This window comes from Gossypium hirsutum, chromosome D13 (genome assembly GCF_007990345.1).
Source record: "Gossypium hirsutum isolate 1008001.06 chromosome D13, Gossypium_hirsutum_v2.1, whole genome shotgun sequence".
Lineage (NCBI taxonomy): Eukaryota > Viridiplantae > Streptophyta > Magnoliopsida > Malvales > Malvaceae > Gossypium > Gossypium hirsutum.
This window is the reverse complement of record NC_053449.1, coordinates 390959-407048: the sequence shown is the minus strand read 5'-3', so window position 1 is coordinate 407048 and position 16090 is coordinate 390959. Positions and strand designations below refer to the sequence as shown.

Sequence of the window (16090 nt, the reverse complement as noted above, 5' to 3'; positions counted from 1 at the left end):
TAAGCTCAGCCATACGAGGCTTCAAAATACTAGGAAGCAAACTCGAGAAACCGTGAATGAAGCTTCCGTTATGGGCGAACGATGAAGCACCATTGGAATGAAAAACAGCGGTACCGACGTTACACTTAACCCAACCCCTACTCGATGGAATCCATTGATCACGACCATAAACAATCCGTATTTGAAGTTAAGTGACCAAAACGTAAATTTATTAATAGTTTAGCAACTTTAGGTGAAAATTTACCTTTTATTAATTACCCAAAAAGGGCTTTGACTTTTAGAGCAGTTCGATAAGAACTACGTCAACTACAAAGTATAGTATATCTCAAAACACTCCCTTCCATTTGCTGAATCTTCACCACATTTCCCCCATTTTCATGACATGATCTTCTAAAACAATCCAAAACCCAAAATCTGCAGCAACCCAACAATGTCGAACTCTTCCACATCAGATCTCCTCAAACCTTTCAAACTCAAAACAAAGCAACAAGAACTCCTTATCTCAATCCTCTGTCTTGTTTACATCTTAGCCTTCATTACCCGTCTCTTCTCTGTCCTCCGTTATGAATCCATGATCCATGAATTCGACCCTTACTTCAACTACCGTACTACCCTGTATCTTACCCAACATGGTTTCTACGATTTCTGGAACTGGTTCGACTATGAAAGCTGGTACCCTTTAGGCCGAATCGTGGGTGGTACTCTTTACCCTGGTCTCATGGTCACCGCCGCCCTCATTTATCGCCTCCTTCATTTCCTTCGTTTCGCAGTCCATATACGTGAAGTCTGTGTTTTAACGGCTCCGTTTTTCGCTTCGAATACGACCCTTGTTGCTTATTTCTTTGGGAAAGAAATTTGGGATTCTGGGGCTGGGCTTGTTGCTGCGATTTTGATTGCTGTTTGTCCTGGTTACATATCTAGGTCCGTAGCTGGCTCTTATGATAATGAAGGAGTTGCCATTTTCGCTTTGCTTTTCACGTTTTATTTGTTCGTGAAGGCCGTTAATAAGGGTTCTTTGGCTTGGGGTTTAGCTTCGGCTTTTGGTTATTTTTACATGGTTTCAGCTTGGGGAGGATACATTTTTATTATTAACTTAATCCCACTTTATGTATTGGTGCTTTTGATAACTGGGAGGTATTCCATGAGGCTATATGTTGCTTATAATTGTATGTATATTTTGGGAATGTTGCTGGCAATGCAGATTCGATTTGTTGGGTTTCAACATGTACAATCTGGTGAACATATGGCTGCCATGGGTGTCTTCTTCTTGATGCAGGTTTTGCACATTATATCAAAGCTTCATTTCTTTTTAGTCTCTTCAAATGTACTTGTGGTAGTATTTTAGTAGTTTTAAGACTTTAAGCAATTAGTACTTGAAAATGGGGGGAAATTTGTCTTTAGTAATATGAAGTTAGTGGTAAGCTGGAAATAAAAACATGCATTTAGTTCATTTGGACTACTTGTGCAGGTTTTCTACTTTTTGGATTGGGTGAAGCACATGCTTAGTGACACGAAATTGTTTCAAGAGTTTTTGAGTATCACTGTGACCTGTGCAGTAGCTGCGGGAGGTATTGCTTTGGGAGTAGGCGTGGCATCTGGCTATATTTCACCATGGACAGGAAGGTTTTACTCTTTGTTGGATCCAACCTATGCGAAGGATCACATCCCCATTATTGCATCTGTCTCTGAGCATCAGCCAACAGCATGGTCATCTTTCATGTTTGATTTCCATATCCTGCTTTTCCTTTTCCCAGCTGGTCTTTACTTTTGCTTCAAACGGTTGTCAGATGCCACTATATTTATTGTCATGTATGGTCTCACAAGCATGTATTTTGCTGGCGTCATGGTTCGGTTGATTCTTGTTGCTACACCTGCAGTTTGCCTTATTAGTGCTATTGCTGTTTCTGCCACTGTGAAGAATTTGACTGTTCTGTTGAGGTCAAAGAACAAGGTTGCCCAGATTGGTTCCACTAAAGGAACTAGCAGTGCAAAGGCCTCTTCTAAGGTTATCCTTTCCTGCCATTGTCTCTCTATTTCTCTTCCCTTCCTCTGATATTTTGCTTGTTTGTCTCTTGTAATGCATGTAAAATTAGTAATGCTTTAGTTTTACTGTTATGATATCTCTCCCTCAGTTGTTTGACATGAATATGCCTGCTTTTCCCTTAGATTTGAGTTTATGCTACTGAAATAACAATGCTTGTGGTCCTTCGTCTAAGAAAAAAAGACCCAGAACACTGACATTTGTAGTAATAAGAATTGGTTTTAATGCACTTTCTTTGCTAACTAGTAAGGGTCCATTGTTTTTTTCATTTATTATTATTATTATTGTTATTACTCTGTTTACAGAATGGCTTTGTAATGCATTGATGATAATGACTTATTTTAGACATTATTGTTGAATTAGCCAGTTATTCTGCCTTTTTCCGGCATATTCAGTAGCATCATTTAGTTACTTTGGACATTTAATGAACTTTTCTTAGAGAGTTTCTATCATTTTCTAATGTTACGTGTGAAATGAGAGAACTTGATTAGGAAGCTTGTTGTTACTAATGTAAGGCCTAATAATCCCACTAGGCTGTTTGTGGGAGCTCTTTCCATCAATTACTGCATTTTTATTGTGATTTTGAAATCACAGCTTACAGACAATCCGGCGAAAGGCCCGAAGTAGCTTCTATTAGTTCTGATTCCTATTTTTTATTTAACGTTTTTGTATCTTTTACCAAGTTATTTTGGAAATATCTATTTTGCTCAAAGCTCCAAAATAGAAGAAGGTCCTTTGCCGATTCCTCCTGCACTTTTCTATTTCTTGCTTCTCCTTTCCATCCCAGTGTGACATTACGCTTTCAGTGTTATAGGGTAGAAGTTATGTAAATCAAAATCACTTAGATTTTGTGCCATAAAAGATTATGGAAAGAGTTTCATTAATGGCACTAATTAAGGACATTCTAGATATTTATAATTGATCCATTGGTTTACTTTTCTCTGGATTTTGTAGTAAGGTGACTAATGGAATATAAATTCTGACAACTATTTCCTTCTATTTTAGTTAACTTCCATATTTTGGTGATTGAGTACGTCACAGTTGGTAGCTTATTTAAAGGTTTCTTTAGTTTTGAACTTGCTTTTCTTTACATATATATAATTAAAACAGGGAAGCTGGATTGAACTTATATTTGCCGCATGCTTAAATGATATTTATTTATATTGTTTTGTGGATCAATTTTGTAGAGAACTCGAGTTCTTTATTTATTGCTTTTAAAGTAATATTCTCTCTAATAAGCTTATGAGCTAACTAGTATTATTTGGATTCCTAAGTTCATGATAATATGGTTGAGAAACATGGATAACAGATGCCTCTGCTCTTGCATCAAAAGTTAGTTATCTGTTTCTTCCATGTCTTATATATTTTGTCTTATGAATCATTCTCACTCTAGATTAGGAAGTAAAATGAAGTACTTAGTGTCAACTAAGTTGATCTGAGTGTTTCCTCTGGAAGCCATTTCTGAACCATACTTTGCCATAATGACTCTTTTTCATAAAGAATCCTTCTGATCAACAGCAAACTTCCAACTCCATTTAGCAAGTAATGCTTTATTTTTAATAATCAGATAACTGTTTCTTAAATCAAGCAGCAGCTTTTGCCCCAAATTAATGGCCATTGACTGTCATTTGTTTTCTTAGTCTCTTGAAAAAGCTTCTAAAACATTGAATTCCAGTTTTTGTATTAATGCCTTGTGGCTTCTGATTCATCATATGCAGTTTTATATATACATGTCCTAATGGTTTTTGGACCGCTAGAAGAGTTTTGAGAAAATGCATGGAGTTTATGTTTCTAGGTCCTTTTGGTTTGTTTGCAAGTGTACCCTATAAATAACCAATCTTGTTTATTTTCCAAATAGGCTTCACTCGATCAATCCCAGCCTTTCCAGAAAAATGGAGCTATGGCATTGCTCTTTGGTGCTTTTTACTTGCTCAGTAGGTATGCTACCCACTGTACATGGGTCACTTCAGAGGCTTATTCATCTCCTTCAATTGTGCTGGCTGCAAGAGGTGCTCATGGGAATAGAGTTATCTTTGATGATTATCGTGAGGCATACTTTTGGCTTCGGCAAAATACTCCCCCGGATGCTAAGGTGATGTCTTGGTGGGATTACGGGTATCAAATCACTGCCATGGGAAACAGAACTGTTATTGTTGATAACAACACTTGGAATAATACACATATTGCTACTGTGGGGCGTGCGATGTCATCTTATGAAGACGAGGCATATGAGATAATAAGATCACTTGATGTGGATTATGTTTTAGTTGTCTTCGGAGGTGTTACGGGTTATTCATCTGATGATATTAACAAGTAAGATTGGAAATCATTTTCTCCTATTCCATTCATTATTTTTGTCTATCTGCAAAACATTAGGCCTTGTAAAAGATGCATTGAATGGTTCATTGTTCTTGATTTTTTGCTTTAACATTCGCACTATTCATATTTGGATAGTTGAGCATGCTCATGTTAGACATGTATCTGTATTTGGCACTCATCCCCAAGTCCGGGTATTGTAGATGTCTGGTGTGCCTAACATAAGAGATTGTATAAAAATCTGCCCAACATGAGCTGAGAAAGATGAAAAAAGAATAGGAAGCCATATCTGTTATTAACTATACATGCCACCATCTAGAATTTGAAAATCATTGTCAATGGTCATTTGTCTAGACAATATTTACATTTAAGTTTATAATCTATACTAATGTAATTGTATTCGAATTACATTTTATTGTGAAACAGATTTTTGTGGATGGTGAGAATTGGAGGTGGAGTATTCCCCGTAATCAAGGAACCTGATTACCTCGTTAATGGGGAATATCGCGTTGACAAAGGTGCAGCTCCTAAGATGTTGAACTGCCTCATGTAAGTTCTCAGATGGTTTATATTCATACTTTAGCACTCTCTAATGCCTCTGTGTTCTAAATTCTTCATGCATATACGTACTTATGTGATTAGGTACAAGCTATCGTACTATCGGTTCGGAGAGATGATGACAGAATATGGCAAACCTCCTGGGTAAGTTGGCATTTTCAACTTGCTTGTACTAAAATATCAAATATGCACACAATATAGGTAATAGCAACATGTAGGCTAGTTAGATTGCATTTTACCCCTCTACTTAAGAAATGAGAAAATTAGTCCCTATACATTAGATTAAAGAGCAAATAAGTCTTTTTGTTAAAATTCCATCCATTTCTGCTGTTAAAAATTGGACCTTGTACGTCAATATGAGGTGCACATGGCACGTCATATGTCACTGGTTATTCTGTCAGCCACGTTAGTTTTAACAGAATAAATAGATAAAATTTTTAACGGAAAGGACCAATTTACTCTTTAATTTAATGTATATGGATTAAATTGCCCATGGTACTTTACCACACAATACATGTCTATTATAGTTACATTGCTAAAAAAAAAATACCCACAATTGCTTCTTGATACGGCAGCTATGATCGAGCTCGAGGTGTTGAAATCGGGAATAAAGACATTAAACTAGAACACTTGGAAGAGGCATTTACGACGTCTAACTGGATAGTTCGTATTTATAAAGTTAAACCACCAAATAATAGGTGGTAAGGCTTTACTGATCTTGAAAAGGACATGGTAATTGTAATTGTACTTGAGTTTTTGAGTTTGAACCTTGAATTATAGATTAGCTGTAGCAATGAGTTATATTTTTCTTGAAACTGAGTTGGTGACAATGTTCAAGGCTCTTAGGTTTTCTAGATTTTATTTTTTTGAAGATTCTAGAACCCCATTTTTGCAGATTTGATAGTATTCAGTTATTTGGTTGTTATGCTTCATAACTTTCTATGAAAGGTTAGGAAATGCATTGAATTATCTTTTTGGTATTGTTCGGAGTTCATGGCTGCTTCTCTCAATAATATCATCTTCAAAGTTTGAATTTGCGGTTTTTTTTGGAGTGCAATGTGTTTTGTCCTGTATTCAACACTTACTGGTCGGAAATGCATTAATGTAGGATGACTTTATATTGATTTAATTTTTTTATATTTTACATGTGTATTTATATTATGTTTCAACTTAGAACAACATAACTTGCAACTCAGTTAATGTTTACAAAACATCTATAATTTGAACCAAACAAAAAACTTGTATAGTTAAATTGTCATCATAATCAACTCATAGCAGGGGCTGATAATTCAAGCTCGTTTAATTTATTTTTATTGAAATTCAGTTAGAGCCATTTAAACAACTTGGAACATTGGAAACAAAATTATCATAATCTAAGCCAGACGACAAAGTATACACAAGATCCGTGGATTGACAGTTGGAACTGTAGTTAAAGTATTAAGACTTATGTTGAAGTTTTTAGTTGAAATTGTATGTTCAAGTATAATCTATATTTAATTATATGTGTTTGAGGATTAGATTGATAGAATGTGTAAGTATTGAAAACTAAATGTGTTATTATACCGATTAACAAAGGCCATGACCAAAATAGAAATGATCTAAAACATTAGTGATTAAATTAAAAATTTTCATAGTTGAGTGACTAATTCCAAAATTTACCTATAAAAAAATTCCTAGACACGTGTCATGTAGGGAATCTTTTTGGGTTTTCCTTTTATATAAAATAATAATATAATAGTATAGATTATATTCTTGAATTATATAAACAAAATAAAATCCGTTAATATGGTAAAATTAAAAAGAAAAAAGAGCTTGAGATGTAAGGGTCAATTACCTTTTTCTTTAAACATACAAATATACTTAGCTAAATCATGTGGTAAGCATTTTTCTGAACTTGGAAGAATAAAACCCACCAACTAAAATTTCTTTCCTCATTAAACTCTATTCTGTCTTCTAAAGCTATTAGCAAATTAGCAATTAGCTGTGACCAAAGGTCATATGGATTAACTCCAGATTTGACTTTGTGTTCTCTTTTTAAAAGTGCTATTATACCTACATTGCAAACTCCAATACGTGCCCCTTGTGAAGCTTAACACGTGTCCTCCAGCGAAGAGTCGACCCTCTAGCGAATCATGCGTATCCACCTCACTAGAGGCGAACCTCATATAGTACCCACCTTTGCCAAACATATGTGAGGTGCACGTGAGGAAGCCCAGAATCATTGATTACTAACTATTTTAAGACGTCACATCATAAGATGTTACATTACCATCACCGTTAATCTGACTAGTTATAAAGTACAATTTAACGTAGTCATTACACCCAACACTTATTAGTGATCAACATAATCAATTTTAAAATTTAATTATCAACACCTACAATCATTTATTTCACTCTTTAATTGTGTCTAAGTAGATTTTTTTCTAATAATACAATAGATTTGTTCATTGTGCATAATCTCTATTTTAATACTAATTTCTACTTTAATCTAATAAGAAAAGAAGTAATCAAACCACAAAAGGAGAAAAGCCATAAAGGAGAATGCAGGAGTGGTTTAAGGAGATTCAATTTGGAAGGAGATAAAGAGATCATCTTTGACCAAAACTTTTTTTTGAATGAGGTTTAATAATTGAAGGCTTTTTGGTCAAGGAAATTAACTCAAAACCCTTCTTTTTTTCAAGTAAGCAATGAGGGAAACAAGTGCTTTGGTATGCTTTAAATAAATGTCACCTCAATTTCTTTTTTTAATCCTCTTTTCATTAAAAAGTGGAATACATAAAATGTGGAAAAAAAAGGTGGAAAATAAAAGAGCCTTTGGATTTTTGCATTGCAACAAAAAAGATTGGTATTATTTTTGGTTGGAAAGGCTACCTAGAGTTATGAAGAACTTTTAGCTTAAATAACCATCAAGATGGAGGAAAAGAATGGTAACATGAGTGGATGTTGAAAGGGTTTTCTTTATCCAAAAAATAAAAAAAAGAGAGCTATTTTACTTGGCTGAATTGAATAGGTCTTTATGCCAAGTTTCCAACATTTGAAGAACCAAATGGAAATATGATACCCAAAATTTTATCCACTTTTCCTTTTCTTTTTAATGTAGCTAACAAATGTCGGGTGTAATGATGAGTACATTGTACTCTCAAGAAGAGAACCCAAGTTCAAACTTTAGAGATAACATTATTAGGAGAGACAATCATGAATTTCGGACTAAAATGAACCCAGGAAATTAAAAAAAAACCAATAATTCTTGAGTTGGTTCTTTAAACCATCCATTAGAAGTCAATTAGCCAATATTATAGCTCGAAATGACTACTAAAAAAAGAGAAACGTTCAAGCATGAGAACTTTGATATTGGATGTAATAAAAGATTCATCATTTAACTGAGTATACCATTCTCAACAAGTTCTAAACTTGACTAAGACTGCCCTAAAAAATAAGTACTTCTCTACATTAGAGGATCGATCGATAGTTTATTATGGGCCATTATCTCTTGCAAAAACTATTTTCTTGAATGGTAGAGCTATCTCTTTCAAGCGAAAGTTCAATGAATTTTTATTTAATCACTTGTATAATTTGCCAATCCACTTGGCTACATGGTCAAGGTTAGCTTGAAGTTTATGGAACTTTAATTTTGATGCTTTCTTTAATTCTTGACAATATGTTGGTTGCTTTGACCAAAAGGGATTTACATAAATTATATAGGCGACATAGATATATAGTCTTAAATGAATGATAAGAAAGTAGATGTAAAAGGAGAAAAAAAGAGAATGCAAGGAAGTGGATCATTTTTTTTTCATTTTAGGGTAAATTGCATCTAAGGTCATTAAACTAATAGTAATTTTATGTTTTGGTCACTCAACTTTAAAAAGTTACAAAATGATCATTGGACTATTCAAAAGTTTTCATTTAAGTCACTAAACTATTCAAAAGTTTTTGTTAAATTTTAGGGGGGCCAAATTATATTGTCTATATCTTTATAATTTTTAAAGGATTAAATCAATTTTTATAATTTTTAGGGGGCTAAAGTACAATTTTACCTTTACTAATTTAAAATTTTTAAAAATTTAAAGGGCCAAAATGATAAAATTTCTATTTTGGGGGGGGGGGGTCGAGGCCCTGCGTGTTTGTGTTCTAAATTTGTGGTTTCCACACACATACAAGTGTAATAGGATTTCTAGTTTATATTATTTTTTATGAATATATTTGACATAATTATGTTTTTCACCCATATTGTGGGTGTGCCATAATCTAATGTCTTATATGGTTCGAATTAATTCCATATAAATTAATATATATTTAACCACCTCTTAAGTTTTAATTCAGTTGGTACCGTTGCTATTGTAGCTGTAGAGGCCCAATTTAGCCCGGGCCCAAACAGAAACCAAACAAAAAGAAAAACCAAAAACAAATCAAAAGTCCAATTACAAAACATGTCAGCCCAAATTACAAGGCTGAATTAAAAAAAACCCTAAGACCTAATTACGGGCCCACAACCTAAACATTTTTCAGTAAAAATCAAAAACCCTAAAGCCCCTGTGCCGCTGCCCTTGGCCACGTCAGCATGCTCCTCGTCTCGAGGCCTGATGCGCCTTTGCCTTCGTTTCACCAAAATGGCAAAGGGCAGGCTTCTTTCCTCTCTGTTGACCCTCCACCGCCACTTGCAAAGAAAAAAAAAGACAGAAGCAAAAACAACAAGAAAATAGCGAAGAAAATGCAAAAAACAAATAAAAATAATAACAAGCAATATGTAACTCATGACTATAAAGGCCAATACCACATATTGTAACTTTTTTTTATAGAAAAATACAAAAAAGCATCAAGTTTCAAAAAGGTAGTTTTTTTTATCTTCTGATTTTTACTTTCGAAGCAAATAAAATATAATAAAAAAAATTAAAACCTTACTTGCCTTTTCGCCTTCGCGCCACAGTCAGTGTCCCCTCTGGTCTGAAAGGTCGTCGAATCCCTGGGGATTCAGCCAAGGCCGCGGCGGAGGGCATCGAGAGTTGAAAGGTCTTCCCTTTTTTGAGAGTTTTGGCTTGAATCTAGAATGTTCGACTCCAAATTGGGGTTCTAGGCTAAAAGGGGGTTTAAAAGGGATTTTGGGAGTCGTTGGCGGCCGACGGCCACGATGAGGGTCCAACGGTTCTTGGCCGGATGGGGAATGGCTTTCAGAGAAAAAAAAGAGGGTTTTCATTTTTTTTAAACTAAGCTGAAATGATTTTTTTTTTCGGATTTTTAACTTAAATAGAGGGTCAGAACGACATTGTTCTGGCCTGAGTCCATAAATCCCAAAATGACGTCGTTTTGAATTAGGCCTCGACGACCCGACCTGAACCGCACAAGATTTGAGTGTTTTTGATATGAGGGTCTATTTATTCTGTTCGTCCTTTCACTTTTGCCGCTGGTTTCAATTTAGTCCTGTTTCTTTTTAATTTTTTAATTTTTACCCTATAATTTTGATTTTGTTTCGTTTTAGTCCCTCATGAAACGGCGCGTTTGTGGGGCTGGGAATAATTTCCCATCTAGTCCTTGTTCCTTTTCGTGCGTTTTATTTTGGTCCTTCATTCTATTTTTTATTTACAATTTAGCCCTTAATTTTATTTAAATTGCGACTTAATCCTTATTTATTTAATTTCGACCCTTTATAGATTTCTTTTTATATATTATTTATTTATTTATTTATCTATTTATTATATCTTACCCTTTTTATATATTTAAAAATTATGACATTTATATTTCCTTTATTTATGCACTTGTTGTTCGTATTATTATCATCATCATCATCATCATTATTTATTTTTCCTATTATTATTTAATTAGTATTAGAATTAGTAATTATAATACGATTATTGCCATTGTTATTATTTGGTGTTTTATTATTACTATAGTTATATCATCGTCATTTACTATAGTATGATATTTTTATTTTTTTGTATATCATTGTTCCATTTTTATGCGCTATCATTTTATTTTGCTATAACCATGTCATGAATCATGTTTAAACATACTTACGCATTTTCATGCTATGCCCAAACAAGTTAAATATGCATTGCTTTAGATGTTACATTCGTTTTACTCGATACATAAAAAAAAGGGAAAATTTTCAAAATCAAGACAATGTTCTGTATTTGGGAGATTTGAGAAGTTGTGCCCTAACTCACGGGGTTCGATTTTTTCTTGTAACTTAGATAACCGAATATCCTTTTTAAAACTAAAACATATGTGATTTAAATAATAATTTTAAAAATGAGCAAGCTTACCTTCGAGGATGAGATGTCGTGACCTAATTTACGGGACATGACATTTTCATTTTGATTATCTCAAGATAAGAAGGCCTTTTGCATATGTTTTAATTTATTTAAGTGATTAAAAAATATCATCATGCAAGGTAGGATTGTGTTTAAATTCTCTTCAAATTTTCAAACTCTCGACACTAAGACATAAATTAATCAACTAGGTACCAATTTTGGGCGTTACGAGGGTGCTAATCCTTCCTCGTGCGTAACCGACTCCCGAACCCATTTCCAGGATTTTGTAGACCAAAATTATTGTTTTAGTAAATCAAAATTTTATTAAAATAATCAAATTACAAGGTGATCTGATCACACCTAACAAAAGATCCCATCTTCGTTCAGTTTTAAATAAAAGTCGATATAAAAAAGAGGGCCTTGACAGTAACAATTAAAAGGTCATGGGTTTAAGCATATTTAAGTGTGTATTATCATCTGATTTAAGAGTATAGGTGAAAGTATATAGTGAATTGAACTAGGAAAATTGAAGCAAAAATGTTGGAAAGGGTTAGTGTATACGCAATTGAATTACTATTTCTCATACAAAGTGCATCTTATTGATTTATATTCCAACATATATGAATCTTAATATTTACAAAAATATACCTAACTATACCCAAATTGTGACTTGTTTTAAACAAAAGAAAAAGAAACTTGTATAACTATATATTTGATGGGCTTTTCGTACTTCCATGAGCCAATGCCCTTACGTAAACATGAAGTGAAAAAAATTGAGGGAATCCCCTCAACCAAGAAACTCCAACCTCCTGTTACAAGGAATTACTATTAAGTTGCACAATATATCATGAAGGAAAATCTCTCAAAAATGAATCCATTGTCTCAAAGGTTATATATACAGCAATGGCTAAACATTAAGACTTCTTCTTAGAAGGATCCATGATCAAATTTTGGTTAGGAAAAGGAAAGGGTCAAGTTAAGAAACAACCAAATGTATAGATACAATTAAGTGGATATTAATCTTCTCATTTACGATCAACATCTTCTGGAGTCTTTCTCGAACGAATTTTTTTCTATGGAAAAATAAAGTATCTTGGCGAAGTCTGTTATAATGATTTTCAGAACAACCTATGGTTGTTCAAAGACCCTTTCATACATTTTATTAGGTATCAAGAAAAGTCAATTCTGGCCTCAAAGGATACGTCTCTTCTGATCAATAAGTGGAAATATTACTTTGTCGATTTATGGCAATATTATTTTTACCTGTGGTCTCAATCAGGAAGAGTCCGTATAAATCAATTATCTAAATATTCTCTCGACTTTCTAGGCTATCTTTCAAGTGTGCGATTAAATCCTTCAGTGGTACGGAGTGCGCTTATGTGCTTTCGGATTCATATTGTTTATATTGTTGCATCAACAACGATACTATTTAAATGAAGACTCAGTACAAAAACTTGGTATGGGTCCTAAATTAACTATCTTATCAACATGTAAACTAGCACTTTTGATAATACAACCTTTAATTATACAATAAATTTTAAAAATAATAATTCAATTATTATAAAATATGTATTAAAATATTTTAAAACCAAATCATTATGAATCACTAAAATGAAAAAAAATTAGATTAAATTGTTTATCATGGTGTTGTTATCAATCTTGAGTCAATGTTGAGTTAACTTGAACTATCTTGGAGGGGCTACGTATAGCATGGGAGAAAGGGTTTCGTCAGTTAGAGGTTGAGAGTGATAATGCTCTGCTGATGGAGATGATTGCAAAGGGAGGAGCAGCTGATAGTCAACTGATGGAACTACGCTCTATTCATCGAATGTTGCGTCGTGACTGAAAGATTTGTTTTCGTCATATCTGAAGAACTCACAATGCAGTTGCTGATCATATGGCTAAGGTTATGCCGACAAGATTCATTGAGGTCCAAGTATTTGAAGGTCAACCTTATTCTGTGCGAGATTTAGTACAAGCAGACCATTTTAGCATTACACGGGCTAATGCATTATCTTAATAGTGTCGTGTAAAGCTGTTTAATTTACCAAAAAAAATAACACATGAAATATATACATTATTAAAATGAAAAAAATTAGATTAAATTGTTTATCATGGTGTTGCCATCAATCTTGACTCGGTGTCGAGTTAACTTGTGACACCAACTCAATCAAATACATTATTAATACTAGAAATGCTATCACACGCATATGCACGTGAAAACCATATATTTAAAATACAAATGTTTGTTTAAAAATATATTACAATAAATAATAAAACGTATGATTTACAATTAATTGATAATATATAAAATACGAACGTTATTAAAATAAAAATAGATTAAATTGCTTATCATAATGTTGTCATCAATATTGAGTCGGTGCTGAGTTAACTTGTAATACTAACTCAATCAAATACATTATTAATATATATAATGATAGAGGTAATAAAGTGTGCATAATAAAATTAAAATGTATAAAATCATCAAAATAAAACTTTAATTGAGTGATAAATTAAAAAATTTATTAATGCGATGGATGTGAGTTCAAATCCTATCATATACATATTTTTATTGGTTTTTTAGAGTGGAAAGACTAAAATACCCACGATTAATATTACTCATTTTAATTACGAAAGGGTATTCCCATAATTTTTTAACTGAGTTGGCACTCGGTTAACCCGTGACACAAACTCAGTCGAGGATTTTATTAACTGTATAGATATACATCTAATGGAGATAAAGTGGGCATAATAAAATATATTAAAATATTAAAATAAAGCAATAGTTGAGTGACAAAGTAAATGTTTTATTAATGTCATTCATGTGGATTCGAATATTATCATATGCATCTAATTAATATTATTTATTTTAATTATAGAAGGGTATTCTCGTAATTTTCTAATCGAATTGACATCCGGTTAACTCGTGACACCAACTCAATCCAAAATTTTATTATTAGTATAAATATCAAAATATACATAAAAATAATTAATTTATAAAAATTTAACACGGGAAATAAACATCACTTTTTCCCTTCATTTTCCTTCTATTTATTCTCTTTATCTTTAGTTATTTCCCCTAATTCCCTCTCTTCCACTTGGTGTCCCCACGTCCCAAGTGAAGAACCCACCTGTCACAAATTAGAAACTCAAACAGTAGCCTAATCTTTACTACTTTAATATATAGTTATAGATAAACATCTACATGTCTACTACTTTAATATATAATTATAGATGTTGCATGAAAATGATATGTATTATAAAGAATTAATTTTTGGACTCACTTTAATAAATATTTTGGGAAGAGAGATATATATTATTGGATTTAGTTTAAGTGGATGGGTACTTATATTTAAATGGCATACACGTCATTAGACATACAAATTAAATTGATTTTTTTATTATTTCCGATTGTGACTATCAAATTATATATATGGCTGAGGGCTCAAATTAAATTTATAGAATCTTAGTGGACATATTATCTGAATTTTTATGTAAATGCACATTATTCGATTTTGTTTTATAAAAGGGTGATATTTTTTTTTGAATTACAAGAGGAGCTCTAACCGCAACGCGATTAGCTTGACTTGAACTTAGGTCACACCTCGAGTGATGAACACTCTAATCATCAGGCTAACACATGGGGTTCATTAATATCCAAAGAAGACATAAAATATACTTGGTTGTTTGTTTATCTGAATTCATAAAAGTAAATTTAGTATTTCGAGCATTTATGTACTATTTTGCAGTTATCTATTACCTTATTTAATGAGTTAAAATTCTATAAATGGAGTGAACAAATAAAATTTCATTTAAGCGTTTTGGATTTTGGCTACAAACCTACTACCATTGCTAAGTTAAGCAATGAGGAAGAGAAGTTCTACCATAAAGCAATGAGAATGGATAAAGAAATTGAGCCTTTATTTTTTTGCGATTGACTATCACTAGCAAAATTAAGATCACAATTTTAAAAATTGAAATGGGTTGAGGGAAAAAGCAATAACATATAATCAAGATGGCTAATATTGTAACAAGGTCTTAAGGAGGAAGCGAGATTAAAGAGTGAAAGAAGTACACCCAACATCTATGTTGTAAAATGTGCAGTACACTCATTTATATACCCAAAGATCTCCCATTTTCCTTTCTGATGTGGGATTAATACAGTCTACCTACTTTAAAGTGCTTGGCTTGATATTCTCTCCATCCAAATTTGTGACACCTTCGCCGTGGCTCCTCCATCACGGTTGGTTTATCTTGCCTACCCCATCCATTGAGGCGCTTGGCTAGAAGTTAGATAGTCAAGGGTGGCTTTGATATCACTTGTCATGGGATTATTACTTTTTTCCCCAATAAACTTGTCTAATAGGTTGTGTAGCGCACTCACTTATTTACTCGAAAATCTTCTCTCTTCTTTCCGATGTAAAATTAATACACCGAATTAAACAATTAAAAAATGTTTATTATTGTATTTTCAAAATGATTAAAATATTAAAAATGTGTTTAACAATTAGAATATTGATTCAAGGAATTTAAATTACGTTCACCGAATTCAACAAATGGCTCAATCGTTGAAATGCATTAAGGCCACTAAACTTTCACGTGAGGCAACGAAAATGGCATCTTCACAACCTTGTATAGTGATAGCATACTTTTCTAGTGATAGCAAATTATTGTGTTAGGTGCCTTGGTAGTGGGACAACAAAAACTGAATGTACATGTGGGTCGAGACAAACAAAATATTGAACCTACAATTTCATTTATATACTCATTTCAGCCTTAATGTCCCAACATTTTATTTCTTTTATAATTATATTTTTAAAATTAAGAGAACAAAATTTTATTGAATTGGTGGTTCACATTTTTCTACCCGACCCGTAACGATATCTGACTGACTTGTAACATCAATTCAGTCAAGAGCTTGATATAT

At 32.9% G+C, this 16090-nt stretch overlaps 1 protein-coding gene across 1 annotated transcript; it reads left to right on the top strand.

Moving 5' to 3' along the window:
* Positions 1 to 309: 309 nt before the first annotated feature.
* Positions 310 to 5895, top strand: LOC107935541 (dolichyl-diphosphooligosaccharide--protein glycosyltransferase subunit STT3B). The gene is made up of 6 exons (XM_016868158.2): positions 310 to 1276; positions 1469 to 2005; positions 3900 to 4354; positions 4784 to 4906; positions 5000 to 5059; positions 5491 to 5895. Exons 1-6 carry the CDS (start codon positions 431 to 433, stop codon positions 5618 to 5620), a joined length of 2151 nt encoding a protein of 716 aa, XP_016723647.1. The 5' UTR covers positions 310 to 430; the 3' UTR covers positions 5621 to 5895.
* The last annotated feature ends 10195 nt before the right edge of the window (positions 5896 to 16090 follow it).